We start from the raw sequence: 26,505 nt of genomic DNA, 5'->3' as shown, positions 1-26,505 counted from the left end.
TACAAATGCAAGCTGTTGAACAGTAATATTGAGCACATCTGACCATAGGTTTATTCGATTCAGAAAAAGGTGCACGGCACCTCAAACGAAAAAGTGCAGGGGGTGCCGGGCTGCACCCACCCGCTGCAAGGTTCAAGGGTGCAGTGCACCGCGGCGGCACTTTGCATTGCACCCCGTTCAATCGAGCACGGGGGTGCAGGGTGCACTGCTGCACCTTGGGGAATCGAGGGTCTAGGTGCAGTGCACCGTGAATAGGTGCAGAAGGTGCAGAGAAACTTGGCTGAATCGAATAGACCTCATATATAGAGCTAACCATGTGAATTCATGGCATCTCTGAAACTGAATCTAACAAAACTTTTTTTTTAAGTGAACATACATATGTTGGTTCAATGGTGATACTCTATAAACAGTGTGGGGGGGGGGGGACTTTAATCATGTGCTGCGATCACCAAACCCCATTCAAAGTAATAATCAGTCAGCTAGCATGCCTGACTATCCAATATGGTGGATGTTGTATATTCAGTGCATGTCAGCAGATAAAGGTGGTGGTGCACACAGCATTACAACATGATGCTTGCATATATGATAGTTTATAGGTGAACTTCCTAACATGGTTATGTGCAATCAGTTGGTACATTGACGGTAACATTTCCTTTTACCTGCTGACAAAAAAAAAAAAAAGTGCCATTAACGTGCTAGTGAAAAGAAATGAAAGGAGCGAACACAAAATAAGAAATAAAGACAAAACTATAACGAGTGCAAGAATGCTGTTGCACAGAAGTGATGGTTAGTGAACCAAACCACCACGCAACAGTTAAATGCACAAAGGGAAAATGCAACTAAGGACTAAAACAAGCAACACAAAGAAAACAAAGAAACAGAAAAGCATACTTTGTCGCCTTTTTCCCTGGATATGCTTAGGTGCCTTTCACAATTTGTGACTGCTTCATCGAACTTGCCCATCATTTTGAGTGTGTTGCCCAAGTTTCCGCTCGCCTTTGCCTCCCCCAATAAGTCGCCAGCTGCCCTAGAGAGACGAAGGAAAAACGTTCCAAACAAGCAAGAAATGTCTGCTACGTTAACAAGCAGACTGCACTATGCGTGAGAAATTTAACGCAGTAAATAATAATAAACAAAAAACAATCAAGCATGAGCAATCTTTAATTTCACGCAAACATCAAGCAAGCAGCAATTAAACGAAAAGTAATAAAAAAAGCAAGAAAATTAGAGCTGACACGTCCTTTTTAAAAATAAAAAATCACGGACGCTGTTGACATTTTACTGCTGCATATGTGCATTAATGAATCCTGCAATAAATATAACCTGTATCGCACTTACTTGGCTGTATTGAGATCAAGCAGATGGTACTGCAGAGCCTTATTATAATCTCCGAGGTAAAATGAAGCATTTCCCAGCTGACTGTAAACGGCGCTAAGCACTCTCGTATCATCCGTGCCTACGTTGATCGCAGCGCTTAAATACTCGACACCTGAGTGGAAATCGCCTGCCTTGCACAAGCGTTCACCCTCAAGCGCAAGCTCTAAACAAGTACTTGACTCCATGCTAAGAATGAACCTGCAAAAGAAAGGAGAAAATCGGCTGAACGTCGCGCGCGCTGAATGATACTGCTGCAATTCGTATGCCGCTGACCGTTGCGGCGCGCACATAGGCTGCCCCGCTGACGCCTCCGTCGCATACGCTTAGCTTTAGGTAAGTCGCTGAAGCGATCAATCACAGAGAACTGCCACGGTTCTTAAATAATGCGCTACACATCCAAATATTCGGTCATATCTACCATAGGCTTAATGGCCAACAAACGTTACACAGGAACGACTGTTTGGTAAAATCTGTTACACTACGTTTGAAGAAGACGAACTGGGCAATCCGCGAAGATGCTTGGAGACTCACTTAGTGGAGGCTTGAAGTGGTTACACGTAGATCAACACTGCCATCCCGCCGGGATAACAGCAGACTTTTAAGTTAAATCCAAAGATGGGGAGCGAAGATCCTGGAATTAATCTGCAGCGGTGGTCATGAAGCAACGTGCTTCAGCAGGGCTCGGCACAGCGTACGTAAATGCGGGTTTGCGGGTATGCTGTGAGAGAGAAGGAAGGACATCGTAGGAGAGCGCGGATGAGGACGAGACGAACTGACGTAAGGCGTTGCCATGACAACAGTAGGCGGGACCGGCGCCGACTGCGTAGGAACCAGGGACCACGGTGTGGCAGCAGAGGCTGCGGCAGCTGCATTTCGTGGGAGGGCTCAAATTGTTATGAACCACTGGTGCGATTATGAACGCTTGTATTAACGGAGTTGTACTTCCTTGGTAAATGCGATAGACTACCAGATTGCGAATAAAGCGCATTCGCTTAGATAATAACTGGCACTGCGCTATAATTGCTAAAAACTGAGTACGAGAGAAATGGGTTACGAAGTCCATTGTAAATTATTGAAACGTGACCCCAACAATGACCTGGGGCACCATAAATTACCATTTCACGTGTGGTCAATAAAAGTAAAAGCAAGATATCCATAAGGTGTGCCACGTTCGTGTCAACGCATCCAACCACCTCCTCAGTCGTTTGAATTCTACCGCCCGGTACCGCAGAAAAGGCACGTGACCATCAATAGCTATCGGAAGGTTGACGCTGCTCTCCGCACTGTTCTGGTTCTGGTTTTGCGCTCTGGAGGTCGAGGAATAATGACGAATCTTTTGAAGTCGTCGAAACTAAGATGTGAAATATTTTAAGCAGTTCACAATAACTGTAATCATATGTCAAGCAGGAAGCGCTGTTCAAGCTGGCATACTTTTCCGAAACTGTAGCAACTGTTGTACGTCACAGCAATTGGGGCCCGAGCCCCCTCCAAAGTTTCCCGGGGGGGGGAGGCTCTGCCCCTCCCCCCTCGGCTATGGCGTAGCCTATCACCCCCTCAGCTAGAGTGTCATTACCAGAATTTTGTCACCCACATCATTTGAGGTTTCTTTTGCCTTGCCTCGACCTTCTGCACTTAAAATTTATTGTGGCTAATAGTCTACTTCATCATTGTTGGCGTGGACGTGCACAGATTTTAATTCATACTTTCGCTTTATTTCTGCATATCCCGACAACAGGATGACAAGCGCATTAGAAGCGCCAAGCGGCGGCTGCCCCATTCGTATTTTCTCACTTCAACATTGTATTAAATTTCTACTGTAAACATCATGCACATACACAATATACATAAATATATACACAGGACAATTTTTTTATATATTTGAAAGAGTAGGAGGTAGTCAATTAACAATTATTTTAAAGGTATTGATAGCCTATGCCTAGAGATTAAATATGTATATTCACCTCGCTTCAAATTACTTTGCGTGCTTTGTTGACCCTCAAAAAAACCTGTAGACTTCCGTGACCCCTTCGACAGAGCCTAACTTTTATCAACGGTGTTAAGAAATCAAATTATGGGGTTTTGCGTGCCAAAACCGCGACCTGATTATGAGGCACGCCGTAGTGGGGCACTCCGGAAATTGGACCACCTGGGGTTCTTTAACGTGCACCTAAATCTATGTACACGGGTGTTTTCGCATTTCGCCCCCATCGAAATGCGGCCGCCGTGGCCAGGATTCGATCCCGCGACCTGGTGCTCAGCAGCCCAACACCATAGCCACTAAGCAACCAGGGCGGGTTTCACGGCGTGTGAAATGCACGTGAATGATATGTGTCTCAGTATTGCGTCTCTTTCCAGTAAGCAATTCTAACGACTCATGAAGAAAAAAGAGACTTCTAATAATTTATAACATTATTAGGGATGGAAACATCGTCACTTGCATGCAGAGGTCTAAATATAGGGTATCCCAATTAACTATCATGCACCAAGATTTAAAAGAACAGCAATGCACCACTCGAAGAAAATCTAGGGCATATTGTTTCCAGTACAGTGGAGTAGCTGTCAGTAATTTTTTCGTTACTGAGATTTAATTAGGTAATCATATTTAATTATCTAACTGGATACGTACTATCCTACTTATCAAAGTGTCAATGAGGCGTTTGTAGGCACATCTAAAGTACTTTCAGCGACGTACTAATTGCGTACAAATTTTTTCCGACTGATAAATAAACGCCGCGAAATAGGAAGAATACTACGTGACTGTGCTCCCACCTGCGTCATAAAGCAGCGCTCTCGAACAGGCTCCCTCTGAGTTAGCGAGAACGAAATAAAGGAAATAAAGAAAAACATCGTGATCGAGCTAGTGACTTATCTGCCACGCCCCGGCCGAAATAACACGTCGTGTTTGGTGTTAGTTGGAAAGCAGCTGTTATAGCTGTTGTCAGCGTAGATAATGTGCACGGTTTTTTTTTTTTTTCTTCTTTTTTTGCCACAAGACCTATCACCAAAAAGCGAATTGACCGCAAATTGACAAGTTCACGTGCTCAAAGGTGCGTTTTGTTTCGTCCCAGTCGCCATATGTATTTCTCTATTGAGCAGAATGTAAAAATGATCCTTGCCTTGGGAGCTGCAAATATATATCAGTCACGGAAGTGTGGCGGTAGACAAAATGCATCGACTATCATCGGAAATTATGAAACCTGAGACAAACTGGCAGCTTCAAGAAACAGTGGCGGAGGACGCCATTTCTCAATCCTAGCCTACACACGGATGTCCTAACATTTACGGCCTCAAACCCTCACGCTAGCGTGCGGGACACCCGCCGTGGTTGCTCAGTGGCTATGGTGTTGGGCTGCTGAGCACGAGGTCGCGGGATCAAATCCCGGCCACGGCGGACACATTTCGATGTGGGCGAAATGCGACACCCGTGTACAACACCCGTGTACAACACCCGTGTACAACACCCGTGTACAACACCCGTGTACAACACCCGTGTACAACACCCGTGTACAACACCCGTGCACAACACCCGTGTACTTAGATTTAGGTGCACGTTAAAGAACCCCAGGCGGTCAAAATTTCCGGAGTCCTCCACTACGGCGTGCCTCATAATCAGAAAGTGGTTTTGGCACGTAAAACCCCATAATTTAATTTTTTTAGCGTGCGGGACGTGGCCGCCCAAGTACCGATTTCCAAGTCGTCAGTTTAGAGGATTCTAAATGACGACTTGGAATGCTTGGAAGATATGGACCTGTAGAATCGTCTAGATTTCTCGAATTGGGTTCTCACAAAAGCCGATGAGTCACCGGACTCTTTGAGCAGCATCATGTGAACAGATGAAGCCAGTTTTCACAGAAACACCCAGGTAAATTTGCATAATGTACACTATTGGAGTGACTCCAATTCACACTGGGTAAGGCGCAATCGGCACCAGTACCTGTGGTCGTTCAATGTGTGGTGCGGAATTTACGCCGGGGCTATAATCAGTCCCATCTTCTTCGAGCACACCCTGTCAGGACAGCGTTGCGTGGACGAAGTCTTTGGAGGAGTGGTGAATGAGTTTCTCAGCGAAGTCCCCCTGTCAGGTCTACCACTTCTGTGGTATCAACAAGATGGGGCACCAGCACACAGTGGCAGCCGAGCACAAAGCTGGCTGGATGCGACTTTTCATGCGCAATAGAATTGGAAGGCACGGGCCTGTGAATTGACCGGCTAGGTCACCTGACCTCTCTTCACTCGACTTATTTCTTTGGGGTTATGTGAAAGATCGTGCTTACATGATCGAGGCGGACGTCAGATTAGCTCAAGGCAACGATAACAGATGTCTGCCGTAGAATTCCAGCGTCGGTCATCAAGAAAGCCACTCAAGATGTGATAAAGCGGATCCAGTACTGCTGCTGCGACTCGGGGTCCGAAGACGTGGGATCCTCTTTCTTCGTGGAGGGGTAAGTGAATGCGAGGACGTTGGACAAACACGTACATATTTACATATTGTTGTAATCGCACCGCTGGCACGAGTTGTTGGGGACTCGGTGTTGACGCCCGTTATTGCCAATGGGTCGCAAGCCCCAAGGGTAGCGTTGGCCTGGCGGCCTGGGGCACTGGAAGCATCCGAAGGTCCCGGCAAAGCATGAGAAGACTGGTAACAGAACAACTTGTTTATTCTAACATAGCAAAAGAGCGGCCGGTCAGGTCGACCGAATTGGAGAGACGGGAGAGCACGTAACTCAACAGTACAAATCGGAGCCTCTCTTCTGGCGTCCGGGGGCAGCTGCTCTTATACCCTCGGCGTCGCGGTCCAAAAGGGAAGGAGGGAAGGTCACGGGATGAAGGTCACGGGACGGCGCAGCAGGGGCCCACGACGGCGCGAGCGGTTGAGCCGAGAGACCTCCAGGCCCCTCATTCGGGGAACTCCGCTCCCCGGCTGCCGCGCTTTGACAAGCGAGGGCACACACACACACACGCACACACGAAGACACGTGGCACTGAAACACGCCTGGACACGCTTGGCGGGTAGGCGTTGCGGCGTCGTTGAACAGGCCAAAATGTCCGCCGTTTTGAACAAACCCCCGCCTTCGGTTGCATCCGCGCCGGCATTACCGCGCGTTGTAGGCGAAACGTAACAGACCGCCCCGCCGGGGGAAGGAGATCCCGATGGTCAGGGGACTGCATCCGCTGTCCGGAGGGATGTCGCTCGATGATGCTCATAACCGAAGTTGGGCGTCCTTGGCGTTTCTTGAGCGCAGCGTACAGAGAAGGCCTCGTTCTCACGTTCAGGTGCACACAGGACACTGCAAAGTGACTTCGGGAGAGTTGACATTTTTGTTCTCGTTTCCGGCAAGCGTTAGAACCACGCCTGAAAGTCAACCGCTCAGTCAGCAAGCACGGCACAACCCTCACTAAGCCCTGCCAGGCTCTTTCCCCTTTTATACTGCTGCCTAGTGCCTTACAGTAGTTTAGCAGCACTCAGAACGCGTCCACAACTCGGAAAAATTGCACTAAAAAGCACATCATCACTTTGAAACACTACACAAAAGCAATAAGTTAGAAAAAAATCCTGCCTCAGGAAGAAAAACATCAGTAACAAGCAATTTTGAGGCTGATTCCCACGTTAGGGGCTTCGACTTAAGCCATCGGCGTTACCGTTGAGACTCCCCTTTTTGTAACGCACCTCAAAGGAATATTGTTGCAAAGCGAGGCTCCAGCGCAGGAGGCGGCCATTTTTGGGAGAGATGGTCTGCAGCCATTGGAGAGGGCAGTGATCCGTTTCAATGATAAACCTCGAGCCGGCTAGGTAACATGACAATTTCTGAACGGCCCACACGATACACGCACACTCTTTCTCGGTGGCGCTATACGCCTGCTCACGACTGGTCAGCTTACGACTAGCATACAGGACGGGGTGTTCTACTTCTCCATTTTCCCGTTGGCACAGTACAACGCCCATGCCTCGCTCACTAGCATCACACTGAACAACGAACCCTTTTGTGTAGTCGGGCGATCGTAGCACAGGCTGGCTTGTTAGGGCGCTCTTTAGGGCGCTAAAAGCTCTTTCCTTCGTCTCATCCCAGACGACTGTTTGCGGCTCTGTCTTTCTTAGAGCATCCGTCAAGGGAGCCGCGATATCAGAGTACCTGGGAATGTACCTCTGATAATAGCCGGCGACACCTAAGAACGACCGAATATCGGTCTTCGTGCGCGGTTGCGGGAAGTCTCGCACAGCGGCCACTTTTATTTCAGAGGGGCGGCGACGACCCCGACCAATCACGTGTCCGAGGTAGACAACCTCGGCCTGTGCTAACTGGCACTTGGGAGCCTTGACTGTCAAGCCCGCATCGCGCAGGCGGGTTAGCACTGCCCGCAAGTGCGCCATATGTTCCGGCCAGGATGCGGAGAATATCGCTACGTCGTCTAGATACGGTAAAGCGAATTCTTGCTGTCCCCGCAACACTTTATCCATGAGGCTTGAAAAGCAGTATGGCGCGTTCTTCAAACCAAAACTCAAAACTTTAGGACGGAATGTCCCCATTGGTGAAATGAACGCCGCATACCTACTAGCCTCTTCTGTAAGTGGAACCTGCCAATAACCCCTGACAAGATCTAGGGTGGAAATAAACTGAGCGCTACTCACTCTCTCAAGGCGCTCCTCGATGTTAGGGATCGGATAAATTTGATCCTTAGTGATGGAATTAAGCCTGCGGTAGTCGACGCAAGGACGAGGTTCCTTGCCCGGTACCTCAACTAAAATCAAAGGGGAGGTATAATCACTCTCACCCGCTTCAATAACACCGAGCTGTAGCATTTTCTTTACCTCAGCCTCCATAATATCGCTCTGGCGGGGTGACACCCGGTACGCCTTGGATCGTACTGGCTCTGGGGAGGTAAGTTCTATGTCATGAGTAAGGACAGAAGTCCTACCAGGCCTCTCAGAGAACAGACCTTGAAACTCTTGTAAGAGCTGGTGTAGTTCTGTTTTCTGCTCAGGCGACAGCGATGCTTTACTTATTAAGTCACTAATGACTTGATCGGCGTCTTTCCTGTTTGTCACTGAGCCTAGTCCCGGAAGCTCGACCGGAAGCTCTTCTAACTTTCCCGCATCGGGAATTTCCTCTCCAGTATCTGGTGCCTTTAACGCTACAGGCTCAATTTTATCCCGTTCGGGCGTGCTCTGAATACTAGCTTGCTGCGCCTCTGACCCTTTCTCATCGTTCAACAACGTCGGCCCCGCAACCACCGCCTTTGCAGCGAGCTCCCGAACCTTCGATCTGGTTAAGGCCTGAACGCTAGCCTCCCCAAACAAAAGCCCCTTCTCGCGCAGGAGGTGATCGGACCTGTTCGAAAATAGGTACGGGTACTGGGGGGGCAGCATAGATGACACTGCGGCCTCCGTCTCAAGTGCTCCGAAAGGTCCTTCAATAAGCACTTTTGCTACCGGCAGACACACGCTATGAGCTTCCACTGCTTGCTTGATCCATGCGCACTCGCCTGTGAACATATCGGTTTCTACGTAAGAGGGATGAACTACATCCATCGTGGCTGCGGTATCGCGAAGCACTCGGCACTCTTTCCCGTTCACGAGGAGGTCTCGCATGTAAGGCTCGAGAAGCTTGATGTTCTCGTCAGTGCTGCCTAATGAAAAAAACACGACTTTTGGTTTTGTTTCTGGGCACTGCGCCGAAAAGTGACCCGGCTTCTGGCACGTATAACACAGGCGCGCTTGCCTCGCCTCGAACCGCTTTCTGCGTTCGGCTTCGGTTGCCGCCGTCTCCTTACGTTCGGTCGGACTGCTTTCACTCGCATCCGAACTACGTGTGTCCCCCTTTGCTCTCATGGGCGTGAACTTTGGCCTCTCAAACTTGGAGCCAAATTCACCCTTTTGACCGTCCTTAGCTCCGCGAGCCCGACGCGTCACAAACTCCTCGGCTAGCTCAGCGGCTCGAGCCACCGTACTAACGTCTGGCCTATCCAAGACCCAGTACCGCACGTTCTCAGGTAACCGACTATAAAACTGTTCTAGCCCGAAACACTGCAGAACTTTCTCGTGGTCACCAAACGCTTTCTCTTCTTTGAGCCACTCCTGCATGTTTGACATAAGCCTGTACGCAAACTCTGTATATGACTCACTTTTGCCTTTCTCGTTTTCCCGAAACTTCCGACGGAACGCCTCCGCTGACAGCCGGTACTTTTTTAGCAGACTCGATTTCACTTTGTCGAAATCCTCTGCCTCCTCTCTCTCCAAGCGAGCGACTACGTCGGCCGCCTCGCCGGGTAGCAAAGTGAGCAAGCGCTGTGGCCACGTTTCCCGAGAGAACCCCTGCTTCTCGCACGTTCGCTCAAAGTTAACCAGGAACAAACCAATGTCCTCTCCAAGCTTAAACGGCCGCATCAGGTCAGTCATTTTGAACAATACTCGTTCTCCTGCACCGTGTGCCTGACTTCCATTACGAGCGCGTTCCATCTCTAACTCGAGACGCTTCATTTCCAACGCGTGTTGACGGTCGCGCTCTTCTTTTTCTTTCTCTTTTTGTTCTTTAAGTTCACGCTCATCTTTCTCTTTCTGTTCTTTACGTTCGCGCTCATCTTTCTCTTTCTGTTCTTTAAGTTCGCGCTCCTGTTTCTCTTTTTGTTCTTTACGTTCGCGCTCCTGTTTCTCTTTTTGCTCCTCCCTCTCCTCAATGGTCTCAAGGCATTCCGACAGCTCGTCATCCTCAGCTTCTAACTCAAGAATAGCCCTTAGCAGTTCTGGTTTTCTGAGTTTGTCTGAGACATCCAGACCCAACTCTCTCGCAAGCTCCAACAATTTCGGTTTGCGCAACGACTTCAAATCCATGGCTGCTCTGAATGCTGCTTTCTCTACTGCCTACTATTGTCTTGCCGCAAACTAACCCGGTAGCAACGACAACCACAATTACCAGCTCTGTTTCTCTGTTTCTAACAAAAGCCTGGCAAAACTCAGAAGAAGAAAGTCCCGCACTCACCAAACCTCGCAGCCAAGACTTCAGCGCAGTCGTTCCGCTGCAGGCAACCAGTCATCACACAGGGCTCGTTGCACTGCTCCCGGATGGTCGTTGTGCTGCTCAGCATACAGTCAACCGCATCTCTTCGCTGCTGGCCTCCGTTGTCGCGATCTCACCGCTGGCAACCAGATGTTGTAATCGCACCGCTGGCACGAGTTGTTGGGGACTCGGTGTTGACGCCCGTTATTGCCAATGGGTCGCAAGCCCCAAGGGTAGCGTTGGCCTGGCGGCCTGGGGCACTGGAAGCATCCGAAGGTCCCGGCAAAGCATGAGAAGACTGGTAACAGAACAACTTGTTTATTCTAACATAGCAAAAGAGCGGCCGGTCAGGTCGACCGAATTGGAGAGACGGGAGAGCACGTAACTCAACAGTACAAATCGGAGCCTCTCTTCTGGCGTCCGGGGGCAGCTGCTCTTATACCCTCGGCGTCGCGGTCCAAAAGGGAAGGAGGGAAGGTCACGGGATGAAGGTCACGGGACGGCGCAGCAGGGGCCCACGACGGCGCGAGCGGTTGAGCCGAGAGACCTCCAGGCCCCTCATTCGGGGAACTCCGCTCCCCGGCTGCCGCGCTTTGACAAGCGAGGGCACACACACACACACGCACACACGAAGACACGTGGCACTGAAACACGCCTGGACACGCTTGGCGGGTAGGCGTTGCGGCGTCGTTGAACAGGCCAAAATGTCCGCCGTTTTGAACAAACCCCCGCCTTCGGTTGCATCCGCGCCGGCATTACCGCGCGTTGTAGGCGAAACGTAACAATATGTACAAGAAAATGCAAAGTAATACAGAAAAGTTGATGATTAAGTGGTAGCCGCCGCTTCTCCCGCCGTCCGTAGCTCCTTTTATGCCTTGCATGATCATTGTTTAGTCACTTCCCCCAATCCTGTGTCAGGAGGCCGATGACACCACCAATCCGGAGGTAGGTTGCCCTTTTCGCTGACTCCGATCGTACTCTGACAGGTGATGGCCGGATCATCGCACTGACCACGTCTCCGGCTTGGACACGTCATTTTGTGCTGCTGACAGGTGACAGCCGTATCACTGCTAATTGCTCAAACCTCTCCTGAACGATATTTCATCCGTGTCGAGAACCATTTAGACGAGGCCGTCGGCCCGTTCCCTATAATCGTGCGAGCCGTGACCGAGGGTTGTCGCGGGGTGAACGGCCGATCGCAACAGCCCGTCCACCGCCAGGAAGTGGGCTTGCAAGGGGGCATCTCATCAGTGCCCCTTGAAGAGGCCTTGACCGCTCAGCAGGCTCAGCTCTGGCTCGAAGTCCCGGGCTCACTGGGAAAATCGAACGGCCGATCACAACAGCCGCCCGTCCACCGCCAGGAAGAGGGCTCGCAAGGGGTCAGCTCATCAGTGCTCCTTGAAGAAGACTTGGCCACTCAGCAGGCTAAGCTCCGGCTCGAAGTCCCGGGCTCGCCGGGAGGATCACGTCCAATGGCCATCTTGTAGGGGGGGGGGGGGGGTTGGCTGCAGGTCGTAGGCTTGGAACTGGCATTTTAGTGACCAAGTCCGCACAGGGCCCGAGCAGCGACAAGGCAAGGGGCCAAACACCCTCCGAGATATGCCAGGTAATCCTCCCTCTCCCTTAATTAATCCCGAGGTCAGAACCAGAGAGCGCCGGAAAGGCAGCCATAGAGGAGCACTGCTCAAACGAACCTAAACAAATTAATTAGTAAATTAAATTTCAGACCCTAAACAAAGTTTCAATAATGACTAACGTGTTGGTCAATTTCGTTTCTATCGTGTCTCAAAGAAGGCGCAACTCACGCAGCTCTGAGGCAAACGATAAACATTTGGAGTTTAGAACAAAACAGAAAAAAAATACTCTTTATGTTCCTAATAACTAACAAAACAATGACTCGCGTACTAATTACAAAAGGAAACAACAATAACAAAATAAAACCTGTACAAGCGCTTAATTCTACAATTGCTCTCTTCATGCGCGCTCGATTGGATCGCCGACTGAAAGCCTTTGGGCCACGCTGAGCACCTGGGGTGCAGGACCTAGATTGCCCTATGCCGTCAACGGTCACTTCATGTGCTCGCGGCTTGCTGTCTCGTCCCTGAGGGGCAGGCCGTAAACGCGGGAATAAATGCCCATTCTTCCCTCGTTCTCGCCCTCGCGACGCATTCCACCTCAGTGACCGCGCGACCGATCCGGTTCCGACGCGCATGCATGTCTCAGTTCAGTTGAACTTTTCCGCCGCACGCTTACTCGCAGAGACGTGCTCTCTCCTGTGCTTATCAACCTTTCGCGACGCCTCCGTTTCCGGAATCGCCACAACGAACCTTTTTCGGCTTTGCGCGATGGCCTGCGCCTTTGCCTCACGCGCGGCGATGTGGCGTCTTTCGCGAGTGTCCGATGCGCCAAATACTTCGCTCTTTCGATCCTCCGCCGCCTGAACCAATGTTTCGCTACCTGGTGGTCACCGCATGTGTCACTAGAACCCTCGAGCGTCGGGTTCCTGCCCTGCCTGACTGCAATGGCCTTCTCTTCATTTGGCGATTCCGGAACGTCGCTTGTTGGGACCTCAGTGCTGACGCCCGTTGTTGCAATCGCACCGCTAGCACGAGTTGTTGCAAATGGGTCGCAAGCCCCAAGGGTAGCGTTGGCCTGGCGGCCTGGGGCACAACTGGAAGCATCCGAAGGTCCCGGCAAAGCATGAGTCAACTGGTAACAGAACAACTTGTTTATTCTAACATCGCAAAAGAGCGGGCGGTCAGGTCGACCGAAGTGGAGAGACGGGAGAGCACGTAATTCAACGGAAGAAATCGGAGCCTCTCTCTCGGCGTCCGGGGGCAGCTGCTCTTATACTCTCGGAGTTGAGGGCAAGAAGGAACGTCTCGGGATGAGTCCACGTGACTCTGGGCCCGGACAGGCTGAGAGACATGTTGAGACGAGTGTAGTGACGCATCGCCGAGCCGGCGCCGAACAGACCTCCTCGCTTCACACTTGGGGAGCTCCTCTCCCCGGCTGCTGCGCTTTGACAAGCGTGGCACACACACACACACGCACACACGAAGACACGTGGCACTGAAACACGCCTGGACGCGCTTGGCGGGGAGGCGTATCGGCGGCGCTGAACGGGCCAAAATGTCCGCCGCTTTGAACGAAGCCCCGGCGTCCGTTGCATCCGCGCCGGCTATACCGCGCGTCGTAGGCGAAACGTAACAGACCGCCCCGCCGGGGGAAGGAGATCCCGATGGTCAGGGGACTGCATCCGCTGTCCGGAGGGATGTCGCTTGATGATGCTCATAACCGAAGTCGGTCGTCCTTCGGCGTTTCTTGAGCGCAGCGCACAGAGAAGGCCTCGTTCTCTCGTTCAGGTTCACACAGGACACTGCAAAGTGACTTCGGGAGAGTTGACATTTTTGTTCTCGTTCCCGGCAAGCGTTAGAACTACGCCGAAAGTCAACCGCTCAGTCAGCAAGCACGGCACAACCCTCACTAAGCCCTGCCAGGCTCTTTCCCCTTTTATACTACTGCCTAGTTCCTTACAGTAATTTAGCAGCACTCAGAACGCGTCCACAAATCGGAAAATTGCACTAGAAAGCACATCATCACTTTGAAACACTACACAAAAGCAATAGGTTAAAAATCCTGCCTCAGGAAGAAAAACATCAGTAACAAACAATTTTGAGGCTGATTCCCACGTTAGGGGCTTCGACTTAAGCCATCGGCGTTACCGTTGAGACTCCCCTTTTTGTAACGCACCTCAAAGGAATGTTGTTGCAAAGCGAGGCTCCAGTGCAGGAGGCGGCCATTTGTGGAAGAGATGGTCTGCAGCCATTGGAGAGGGCAGTGATCCGTCTCGAGGCATGCGAAGCGGAGATCGCAGCGAGCGACCGTACACTAGCTCAGCTGGCGAAAACCCCGTAGCCGCATGCGGCGCGGTCCTTAATGCAAACATCACTCCAGGCAGACACAGCTCCCAGTCAGTTTGCTCAAACCACAATGCTCTCAACACGCGCTTCATGATGGAGTGGAGCTTCTCAACGGAATTCGACTGTGGGTGGTACACTGAGCTGTCTAACAGCTTTACCCCGCACCTTTCGAGAAAGGCTGTCGCCAAAGCGCTCGTAAACACCGTGCCCTGATCTGACTGGATTTCCGCAGGAAAACCAACTCGCGCAAATATGGACAGTAGTGCATTGACTATCTCAACTGAGCTTAGTTCTTTAAGCGGCACTGCTTCAGGGAACTTTGTCGCTGGGCAGATCACAGTCAAATGTGTCTGTACCCCGTGGCTGTTACCGGCAGAGGTCCCACTGTATCAATAACGAGCCGTCTGAAAGGCTCCGTAATGATAGGTACCAACTTCAACGGCGCCCTCGATTTGTCCCCTGGTTTGCCCACCCGCTGACAGGTGTCGCATGTCTTCACAAAGTGGTCTGCGTCCCGAAAACACCCTGGCCAATAGTACTCTTGCAAGAGACGGTCCTTAGTTTTCTTAACTCCTAGGTGTCCGGACCACGAACCCCCATGCGACAAGCGCAACAGATCCTGACGATAGCACTGAGGCACGATCAGCTGATCGAACTCCACTCCCCTGCGGTCTAGATACTTCCGGTACAGGACCCCACCTCTTTCCACAAAGCGAGCATTTTTCTTGGCGATACCTTCCTTGACAATGCAGCGTATGTTTTCTAGGCTGCCATCCTTCTTTTGCTCGGCTATCAAAGCCGACCGGCTGACTTTTAGCAACCTATTAAGTCCGTCTGACGTAGGCGCGATGAGCAAATCTGCAGATAGCTCTTCTAACTTTCCCGTATCGGGAATTTCCTCTCCAGTATCTGGTGCCTTTAACGCTACAGGCTCAATTTTATTCAGTTCGGGCGTGCTCTGAATATCAGCTTGCTGCGCCTCTGACCCTTTCTCATTGTTCGACAACGTCGGCCCCGCAACTACCGCTTTTGCAGCGAGCTCCCGAACCTTCGATCTGGTTAAGGCCTGAACGCTAGCCTCACCAAACAAAAGCCCCTTCTCGCGCAGGAGGTGATCGGACTTGTTCGAAAATAGGTACGGGTACTGGGGGGGCAGCATAGATGACACTGCGGCCTCCGTCTCAAGTGCTCCGAAAGGTCCTTCAATAAGCACTTTTGCTACGGGCAGACACACGCTATGAGCTTCCACGGCTTGCTTGATCCATGCGCACTCGCCCGTGAACATATCGGGTTCTACGTAGGAGGGGTGAACTACATCCATCGTAGCTGCGGAATCGCGAAGCACTCGGCACTCTTTCCCGTTCACGAGGAGGTCTCGCATGTAAGGCTCGAGAAGCTTCATGTTCTCGTCAGTGCTGCATAATGACAAAAACACGACTTTTGTTTTTTTTTCTGGACACTGCGCCGAAAAGTGACCCGGCTCCTGGCACGTATAACACACGCGCGCTTGCCTCATCTCGAACCGCTTTCTGCGTTCGGCTTCGGCTGCCGCCGTCTCCTTACGTTCGGTCGGACTGCTTTCACTCGCATCCGCACTACGTGTGTCCCCCTTTGCTCTCATGGGCGTGAACTTCGGCCTCTCAAACTTGGAGCCAAATTCACCCTTTTGACCGTCCTTAGCTCCGCGAGCCCGACGCGTCACAAACTCCTCGGCTAGCTCGGCGGCTTTAGCCACCGTACTAACGTCTGGCCTATCCAAGACCCAGTACCGCACGTTCTCAGGTAACCGACTATAAAACTGTTCCAGCCCGAAACACTGCAGAACTTTCTCGTGGTCACCAAACGCTTTCTCTTCTTTGAGCCACTCCTGCATGTTTGACATAAGCCTGTACGCAAACTCTGTATATGACTCACTTTTGCCTTTCTCATTTTCCCGAAACTTCCGACGGAAAGCCACCGCTGACAGCCTGTACTTTTTTAGCAGACTCGATTTCACTTGGTCGAAATCCTCTGCCTCCTCTCTCTTCAAGCGAGCGACTACGTCGGCCGCCTCGCCGGGTAACAAAGTGAGCAAGCGCTGTGGCCACGTTTCCCGAGAGAACCCCTGCTTCTCGCACGTTCGCTCAAAGTTAACCAGGAACAAACCAATGTCCTCTCCAAGCTTAAACGGCCGCATCAGGTCAGTCATTTTGAACAATACTCGTTCTCCTGCACCGTGTGCCTGACTTCCATTACGAGCGCGTTCCATCTCTATCTCGAGACGCTTCATTTCCAAAGCGTGGTCGCGCTCTTCTTTTTCTTTCTGCTCTTTTCGTTCGCGCTCCTGTTTCTGTTCTTTAAGTTCGCGCTCCTGTCTTTTTGCCGTCTCCCTCTCCTCAATGGTCTCAAGGCATTCCGACAGCTCGTCATCCTCAGCTTCTAACTCAAGAATAGCCCTCAGCAGTTCTGGTTTTCTGAGTTTGTCTGAGACATCCAGACCCAACTCTCTTGCAAGCTCCAGCAATTTCGGTTTGCGCAACGACTTCAAATCCATGGCTGCTCTGAACGCTGCTTTCTCTACTGCCTACTATTGTCTTGCCGCAAACTAACCCGGCAGCAACGACAACCACAATTACCAGCTCTGTTTCTGACACTAACAAAAGCCTGGCAAAACTCAGAAGAAGAAAGTCCCGCACTCACCAAACCTCGCAGCCCAGAATTCAGCGCAGTCGTTCCGCTGCAGGCAACCAGTCATCACACAGGGCTCGTTGCACTGCTCCCGGATGGTCGTTGTGCTGCTCAGCATACTGTCAACCGCATATCTTCGCTGCTGGCCTCCGTTGTCGCGATCTCACCGCTACCAGCCAGTTGTTGCAATCCCACCGCGCCACCAGTTGTTGGGACCTCAGTGCTGACGCCCGTTGTTGCAATCGCACCGCTAGCACGAGTTGTTGCAAATGGGTCGCAAGCCCCAAGGGTAGCGTTGGCCTGGCGGCCTGGGGCACAACTGGAAGCATCCGAAGGTCCCGGCAAAGCATGAGTCAACTGGTAACAGAACAACTTGTTTATTCTAACATCGCGAAAGAGCGGGCGGTCAGGTCGACCGAAGTGGAGAGACGGGAGAGCACGTAATTCAACGGAAGAAATCGGAGCCTCTCTCTCGGCGTCCGGGGGCAGCTGCTCTTATACTCTCGGAGTTGAGGGCAAGAAGGAACGTCTCGGGATGAGTCCACGTGACTCTGGGCCCGGACAGGCTGAGAGACATGTTGAGACGAGTGTAGTGACGCATCGCCGAGCCGGCGCCGAACAGACCTCCTCGCTTCACACTTGGGGAGCTCCTCTCCCCGGCTGCTGCGCTTTGACAAGCGTGGCACACACACACACACGCACACACGAAGACACGTGGCACTGAAACACGCCTGGACGCGCTTGGCGGGGAGGCGTATCGGCGGCGCTGAACGGGCCAAAATGTCCGCCGCTTTGAACGAAGCCCCGGCGTCCGTTGCATCCGCGCCGGCTATACCGCGCGTCGTAGGCGAAACGTAACACGCTCAAGTGCGGTGGTGCGAAAAAGGTTTTCAGTGCCTCCTTTACAGTGTTAGGGCTACTGAAACAAGCGTCGTTCCTGCAAGAAGGGCTCTCCGGGATGGCCGCTAGCACGGTTTCATTGTACGACTGCATTGCGCAGTCACCGATGCTGGAGCCCTGAGCGATTTCCTCTCCGTTCTGCCGCGTCGGGTCTTCTCTTGGCTCGGCCGCTACCGCATCTGAGTTTATTCGGTCATTCCAGCGACGCAGGTGGCGCCACGCGGCCCTCCTCCGAAGCAGTCACCCGGTGTTAGATACGGGACCGTTTCCTGAGCCTACTTCGAGTTCCCCAGACCACATCAAATCGCACCACAGCTAATTGAGGACCGCAGAAACACGGATACCACATTCCTGAGGCACGGCACGTGCAAACAAGTTGGCGGACCCCACTTCGTGTGCAGCCGGTGGAGCTGTTTACTGCTTGGCTCTTCCCGAAAGTAAAGCGAGAGCCTGGCACTGTTGCGGGTAGAGTGCGTCCCGAAGCAAGACGGCTGTAATGCGCCGTGACAACCTGACGGCTGTAATGCGTCGTGACAACCTGACGGCTGTAATGCGCCGTGACAACCTGACGGCTGTAATGCACCGTGACAACCTGGCGGCGTCGCCCCTTCCCTCTATGGTGACCGCGCATTGCAAGTCAGCAAGGCAAGACCGCAGGGAGAAGAAAGGCCTCGGACAAACACACGAGCAGCGACTCTCTTCGCCCGGTGTGACTCCATCGCACGGGCGCCTACCATTGGCCGAAAATGGCGTCACCTGAGCGGGCTCTCCCATTGGCCGAACGTGACGTGCCTTCGAGACACCGAAGGGCTCAAAAGACGCAGACCGGGAGCAGCAGTAGAGCATTCCTAGAGCATTCATGCATTCATCTCTTTCGAGCTTCTTGCCACGGGCCGCAGCGTCCGAGTTGCTGCCGGCCCGTAATGACTCTACGACTGTTAATGGACTCTCAATGTAAATAATGTAAATAAACCTCCCAAGTTTTTCTTCCCAAAGTCCTCCTCAACTCCTACACCGGTGATAGATATTCTGAGACGCACTTCGGCGGTTCGGTTAGAGTTCGGTCTGGCGGTGTCGTCATCATCATCATCATCAGCCTGGTTACGCCCACTGCAGGGCAAAGGCCTCTCCCATACTTCTCCAACTACCCCGGTCATGTACTAATTGTGGCCATGTTGTCCCTGCAAACTTCTTAATCTCATCCGCCCACCTAACTTTCCGCCGCCCCCTGCTACGCTTCCCTTCCCTTGGAATCCAGTCCGTAACCCTTAATGACCATCAGTTATCTTCCCTCCTCATTACATGTCCTGTCCATGCCCATTTCTTTTTCTTGATTTCAACTAAGATGTCATTAACATCGCATTTGTTCCCTCACCCAATCTGCTTTTTTATTATCCCTTAATGTTACACCCATCATTCTTCTTTCCATAGCTCGTCGCGTGGTCCTCAATTTAAGTAGAACCCTTTTCTTAAGACTCCAGGTTTCTGCCCCGTACGTGAGTAGTGGTAAGACACAGCTGTTATACACTTTTATCTTGCGGGATAATGGCAACCTGCTGCCACTTGCACGTGCCATTATTGCTATCACCTGCACTATAGCTATCATTATTGATGTAGTGATGCATGCCCCGTTGTTATGCGAATTATATATATATATATATATATATATATATATATATATATATATATATATATATATATATATATATATATATGTCAACATTTTTTTTTACAGTTCTTGATGACAGCACATGCGCAATAACGTTCCTGGTGGTTTGTCTCTGAACAAATACTTAGTCGCAGATGAGCGTCTTTCCTGTCCACGTCTCCTTTTACCGCAACGCTTCTGTGTTCCCCTTTGCAAAAATCGTCTCTAATGGATTTGATGCCGCAGCATATGATGTGACCGGCGTTGAACGTAGCTTCGCATTCATTTACGCACCTTTGCGTCTATACTTAGCGAGAGAGAAAGTATGGTTTGCAGCGAAATAGGGCGCCTGACGTGCTTTGCTGCTCGAGATGCACACGCTTGCGAGATCGCAGTGGCGTAGCTAGGTCGTCTGGCACCCGGGGCCCATAGGTTTTATGTCACCCCCCCCCTCCGGGTGTAGCCGGTGGAAAGAGGGGTGTCTTCAGACGTATATGACACCCCCCCCCCCCACTGGCCCCTTACACCCGGGGCCCACGGCCCCCCCCCACCCCTGTTGCTACGCTACTGCGAGATCGCCTGATCCGCCTAATCCCCGTCTCGGCAGCCGTGTTGACCTACCGTCGCGCCACCTATAGTCGCTGGAAAGAGCGAGACGATTCCAGAAAGTCGCCCAAGTGCTCGGAAACGAGGAAGGTCTCCAGCGCCTCAACGTTCTCATGGCTACTGGAACAAGCCTCGTCCTCGCAAGGGACGCCCTCCGGAATGGCCCCTCTCTGTGGACCGGCAACGCGTCCTCGCTCTCGACGCGCTCTGTCTCGGAGGACTTCGCCACTTGGCACTCGTGCTCATCGTTTACTGGCGCAACCTCAGTCTCTTCGAAAGGAGAAATTTTGCACTCCTCATTCAAGCTTTCCCTCACGCGCTCAGCAGGAATACCAAAATGCCGGAATAACGCACTTTTGGCTTTATCGTAATTCCGGAAGTTTCTTTGTCGGAAAGACGAGCCAAGCAACAGGACACATTACAGGGGGAGAGAGAGGGGGGAGAGACAGGTAGCTTAGCCAGTGTAAGTACCGGCTGGCTACCCTGTGCTGGGGAAAGGGGTAAAGGGAATAAAACAGGGGAGTACCCCCAACAACCCTACCGACCAACAGTCACGGTCCAGCTGCACCTCTACCCAAACATTCTCGAAAAATTCAAGAAAGCTTTCTGTTTTCGCCGTCCTCGAATACGTGCAGCCTAGACCATGCCTGCAGCGCCCTTAGATACCGGAGTTCCCTGTCAATTTTATCAATCCGCATTCTGTGCTGTCGCGTTCGCTCCTGCTTTTCCCTTTCGCGTTCTTCCTGCTCTCGCTTTCTCTGGTAATCTTCCCTTTCGCGTTCATAAAAAAAATCATGGGGCTTTACGCGCCAAAACCACTTTCTGATTATGAGGCACGCCGTAGGGGAGGACTCCGGAAATTTCGAACACCTGGGGTTCTTTAACGTGCACCTAAATCTAAGCACCACGGGTGTTTTCGCGTTTGGCCACCATCGAAATGCGGCCGCCGGGCCCGGGATTCGATCCCGCGACCTCGTGCTCAGCAGCCCAACACCATAGCCACTGAGCAACAACGGCGGGTGCGTTCCCGTTCATCCTCCTCTCGCCTACTCTGGTATTCTCGTTCATCCTACTCTCGCTTTCTCTGGTATTCTTCCCTTTCGCATTCGCGCTCCCTCTGTACCTGAATATCCTCCCAAACCTCCACGACCTCCTTTTCATCTCTGCCGCTTGCCTCTATCGCCTCGATGACTTCCGCCTCCTTTAGCTGCTTCCCACAATCAATCCAGAATTCCTCGCATATCGCGTTTAGGTCCGTTCTGCGCAACAGCCATAATTCATCCCTGTCGAGAACCATTTTGACGAGGCCGTCGGCCCGTTCCCCATAATCGTGCGAGCCGTGACCGGGAGGTGTCGCGGGGTGAACGGCCTATCACAACACTGCGTAGTGTTGCATATGGGTCGCAAGTCCCAAGGGTAGCGTCGGCCTGGCGGCCTAGGGCACAACTGGAAGCATCCGAAGGTCCGGGCAAAGGATGAGTCGACTGCTAACAGAACAACTTGTTTATTATAGCATCGCAAAAGAGCGGCCGGTGAGGTCGACCGAAGTGGAGAGACGGGAGAGCACGTCACTCAACGGAAGAATTCGAAGCCTCCCTCGGCGTCCGTGGGCTGCTGCTTTTATACTCTCGGAGTCGAGGGCAAGAAGGAACGGCTTGGGATGAGGCGCACGTGACGGCGGCGCCCGGAACACGTTGAGACGAGAAGTGACGCATCCGCCGGGCCGGCGCCGGTCAGACCTCCTCGCTTCACAGTTCGGGAGCTCCTCTCCCCGGCTGCCGCGCTTTGACAAGCGTGGGCACCAACATGTACACACACACACACACACACACACACACACACACACACACACACACACACACACACACACACACACACACACACACACACACACACACACACACACACACACACACACACACGCACACACACACACACACACACACACACACACACACACACACACACGAAGACACGTGGCATTGAAACATGCCTGGACGCGCTTGGAAGGAAGCGTTGCGGCAGCGCTGAACGGGCCAAAATGTCCGCCGCTTTGAACGAAGCCCCGGCGTCCGTTGCATCCGCGCCGGCTATACCGCGCGTCGGAGGCGAAACGTAACAAACCGCCCCGCCGGGAGAAGGAGATCCCGATGGTCAGGGGACTGCATCCGCTGTCCGGAGGGATGTCGCTCGATGATGCTCATAACCGAAGTCGGTCGTCCCTCGGCGTTTCTTGAGCGCAGCGCACAGAGAAGGCCTCGTTCTCACGTTCAGGTTGACACAGGACACTGCAAAGTGACTTCGGGAGAGTTGCCATTTTTGTTCTCGTTCCCAGCAAGCGTTAGAACTACGCCGAAACTCAACCGCATCGGTCAGCAAGCACGACACAACCCTCACTAAGCCCTGCCAGGCTCTTTCTCCTATACTACTGCCTAGTTCCTTACCGTAGTCTAGCAGCACTCAGAACGCGTCCACAAATTGGAAAATTGCACTAGAAAGCACGTCATGACTTTGAAACACTAAACAAAAGCAATATGTTAAAAATCCTGCCTCAGGAAGAAAAACATCAGTAACAAATAACTTTAAGGCTGATTCCTACGATAGGGGCCTCGACTTAAGCCATCGGCGTTACCGTTGAGACTCCCCTTTTTGTAACGCACCTCAAAGGAATACTGTTGCAAAGCGAGACTCCAGCGCAGGAGGCGGCCATTTGTGGAAGAGATGGTGTGCAGCCATTGGAGAGGGCAGTGATCCGTCTCCTTACGTTCGGTCGGACTGCTTTCACTCGCATCCGCACTACGTGTGTCCCCCCTTGCTCTCATGGGTGTGAACTTCGGCCTCTCAAACTTGGAGCCAAATTCACCCTTTTGACCGTCCTTAGCTCCGCGAGCCCGACGCGTCACAAACTCCTCGGCTAGCTCGGCGGCTTTAGCCACCGTACGAACGTCTGGCCTATCCAAGACCCAGTACCGCACGTTCTCAGGTAACCGACTATAATACTGTTCTAGCCCGAAACACTGCAGAACTTTCTCGTGGTCACCAAACGCTTTCTCTTCTTTGAGCCACTCCTGCATGTTTGACATAAGCCTGTAGGCAAACTCTGTATATGACTCACTTTTGCCTTTCTCATTTTCCCGAAACTTCCGACGGAACGCCTCCGCTGACAGCCTGTACTTTTTTAGCAGACTCGATTTCACTTTGTCGAAATCCTCTGCCTCCTCTCTCTTCAAGCGAGCGACTACGTCGGCCGCCTCGCCGGGTAACAAAGTGAGCAAGCGCTGTGGCCACGTTTCCCAAGAGAACCCCTGCTTCTCGCACGTTCGCTCAAAGTTAACCAGGAACAAACCAATGTCCTCTCCAAGCTTAAACGGCCGCATCAGGTCAGTCATTTTGAACAATACTCGTTCTCCTGCACCGTGTGCCTGACTTACATTACGAGCGCGTCCCATCTCTATCTCGAGACGCTTCATTTCCAAAGCGTGTTGACGGTCGCGCTCTTTTTCTTTCTCTTGTTGCTCTCGCTCTTTCTGTTCTTTACGTTCGCGCTCATCTTTCTCTGTCTGTTCTTTACGTTCGCGCTCCTGTCTTTTTGCCGTCTCCCTCTCCTCAATGGTCTCAAGGCATTCCGACAGCTCGTCATCCTCAGCTTCTAACTCAAGAATAGCCCTTAGCAGTTCTGGTTTTCTGAGTTTGTCTGAGACATCCAGACCCAACTCTCTTGCAAGCTCCAGCAATTTCGGTTTGCGCAACGACTTCAAATCCATGGCTGCTCTGAATGCTGCTTTCTCTACTGCCTACTATTGTCTTGCCGCAAACTAACCCGGCAGCAACGACAACCACAATTACCAGCTCTGTTTCTGACACTAACAAAAGCCTGGCAAAACTCAGAAGAAGAAAGTCCCCCACTCACCAAACCTCGCAGCTAAGAATTCAGCACAGTCGTTCCGCTGCAGGCAACCAGTCATCACAGGGCTCGTTGCACTGCTCCCGGATGGTCGTTGTGCTGCTCAGCATACAGTCAACCGCATATCTTCGCTGCTGGCCTCCGTTGTCGCGATCTCACCGCTGGCAGCCAGTTGTTGCAATCTCACCGCTGGCACCAGTTGTTGCAAATGGGTCGCAAGCCCCAAGGGTAGCGTTGGCCTGGCGGCCTGGGGCACAACTGGAAGCATCCGAAGGTACTGGCAAAGGATGAGTCGACTGCTAACAGAACAACTTGTTTATTATAGCATCGCAAAAGAGCGGCCGGTCAGGTCGACCGAAGTGGAGACACGGGAGAGCACGTTACTCAACGGAAGAAATCGGAGCCTCTCTCGGCGTCCGTGGGCTGCTGCTTTTATACTCTCGGAGTCGGGGGCAAGAAGGAACGTCTCTGGGTGAGGCCACGTGACGGCGGCGCTTGGGCACGTTGAGCCTAGAAGGTGACGCATCCGCCGGGCCGGCGCCGGTCAGACCTCCTCGCTTCACAGTTGGGGAGCTCCTCTCCCCGGCTTCCGCGCTTTCACAAGCGTGGGCACCAACATGCACTCACACACACACGCGCACACGAATACACGTGGCATTGAAACATGCCTGGACGCGCTTGGCGGGGAGGCGTTGCGGCAGCGCTGAACGGGCCAAAATGTCCGCCGCTTTGAACGAAGCCCCGGCGTCCGTGTGTGTGTGTGTGTGAAGTGATTTTAGGAAAGGAAACGGAAGAGATGAGTGCAGCGCCGTAACTGTCTCTCACAGGAGGACACCTCAACAGCACTGCACGGGGAAGGGGGAATGGGAAGAAAAAGATGAAGGAGAGAAAGACAGGTCGAACGTGGCAAGGGAAAAAAAAGAAATGTGAGTGCGGGGCTCAGAGCCGCGCTCTCAAGTGCGTCGCATTACAGTAGTCTAGCAGTGCCGAAAGAGCGTGCTTCACGATGGACGAGTGGGCTGCAGGGAATAGCAGCGCGGTCGCCGTATCGTAAGTCAGTCCCAGTCGCCGATAGACTGTACACAAGTCCGTGCGCTCCACATCGAAGGCAGGGCAGCGAAGTAGCAAGTGGTCGAGCGTCTCCAGATCGGCGCAGTTGCTGCACGCGGGGTCGCCAGTTCCCTGCAGCCTGTGCGTTCTAGCAGCCGTCCTGTAGCAGCCGACGCGCAGGCGAAGCAGGAAAGAGCGGTCCGCCCGGGAGAAGCCCACGCGGGGGAGGAGTCGAAGTGACGCACCCGCGGCGACGCGCTGGTCCGGATGCTGCGCACGGAGCGTTCGCAGAATGGTTGCTTTGGCCACGTCGAAGCCGCTGACCGAGGTAGCGAGGGGGAAGCGCCTCGCCTCGCCTCGCCGAGTTTACCCTCAGTGAGTTGCGCATTGTTTTGAACACGCGTAAACGACGCTCGGCGCCTGGTGCCGACGGACTAACTCATCAGGTCCTCAGGAACGTCGAGAAAAGTGCGCTATCTCGGACTTGACATCGACTGCCGGGTCAACTTTAACGCCGCCGTCTCCCAGCTCTGCAAGAATTCTAAGAAGGTGGCTGGCGCCGCACGCTCCCTGCTCGCCCGAGGTCGCTACTTTCCTACGAGGGCAATCTTGGAGCACGTAGAGGTGCTTTGCTCGGCCGAGTTTACCCTCAGTGAGTTGCGCATTGTTTTGAACACGCGTAAACGACGCTCAGCGCCTGGTGCCGACGGACTAACTCATCAGGTCCTCAGGAACGTCGATGCAGCGCAGCTCCCTTCCCTACTCGAGGCCTTCAATGGCGTCTGGCGCAGTGGCATTATTCCTGCTGACTGGAAAGAGGCGATCGTCGTCCCTATTCTCAAGCGCGGCAAAGCTGCCACGAGCGTCAGCTCCTATCGCCCAGTGTCGCTTACTTCGGTAGCCGGCAAAACTCTGGAGGCCATGGCTTTGCGGCGCCTTGAGTGGATTGCCTCCGCCCTCGGCGCTTTCGCCCCTGAACAGAGTGGTTTCCGGCGACTGCGCTCAGCAGCTGACTCGCTCGCGGACGTCGTGGCTACGCTAGAGCACGCAGCAAGTTGCCAAGAAGCCGGATATCTCGTGCTGCTCGATGTGCAACGCGCATTTGATGGTCTCCCTCACACCACCATCATTCAAGCCCTCCGTGAGCTACGTGTCACCGGCCGCCTCTTTGACTACATCGCGGCCTTTCTCAGTGACCGCACGCTCAGAGTGCGAGTAGGCGACACGCTCAGTGCCCCTCGCAGCGTGACCTCCGGGGTTCCCCAGGGCAGCGTGATCAGCCCATTTCTTTTTAACTTGGCTCTGGCAAGACTACCTGACTACATCCCCAAGATGACAGCCCACGAAGTCCGCGTGGCGATCTACGCCGATGACATTGCACTGTTCGCGTGCGGGCCCACGGCCCTCGGCTTCCAAGTGCGAGAATCCCTGCAGTCG

The 26,505-nt window shown here is 52.7% G+C and overlaps 1 protein-coding gene across 3 annotated transcripts in view; it reads right to left on the bottom strand.

Annotated features, from left to right (window-relative positions):
• The window catches only part of pins (G-protein-signaling modulator pins), a 93,637-nt gene extending 91,538 nt beyond the window's left edge, over positions 1 to 2,099 (bottom strand). For 2 of the 3 annotated variants that reach the window (XM_050196222.3, XM_055063157.2), the window contains exons 1-3: positions 1,909 to 2,099; positions 1,339 to 1,575; positions 892 to 1,027 (exon numbers count right to left, since the gene is read on the bottom strand). In XM_050196222.3, the coding sequence (XP_050052179.1) occupies positions 892 to 1,027; positions 1,339 to 1,562 (360 nt within the window). In that variant the 5' untranslated portion in view covers positions 1,563 to 1,575; positions 1,909 to 2,099. The remainder of the gene's footprint in view (positions 1 to 891; positions 1,028 to 1,338; positions 1,576 to 1,908) is intronic. The other variant, XM_050196223.3, reaches the window with a different exon arrangement.
• Positions 2,100 to 26,505: the final 24,406 nt, after the last annotated feature.

The sequence above is a fragment of the Dermacentor andersoni genome, chromosome 1, assembly GCF_023375885.2.
Source record: "Dermacentor andersoni chromosome 1, qqDerAnde1_hic_scaffold, whole genome shotgun sequence".
Taxonomy (NCBI): Eukaryota; Metazoa; Arthropoda; class Arachnida; order Ixodida; family Ixodidae; genus Dermacentor; species Dermacentor andersoni.
The sequence above is the reverse complement of the archived record's forward strand: the minus strand, read 5'-3'. Positions and strand labels throughout refer to the sequence as shown.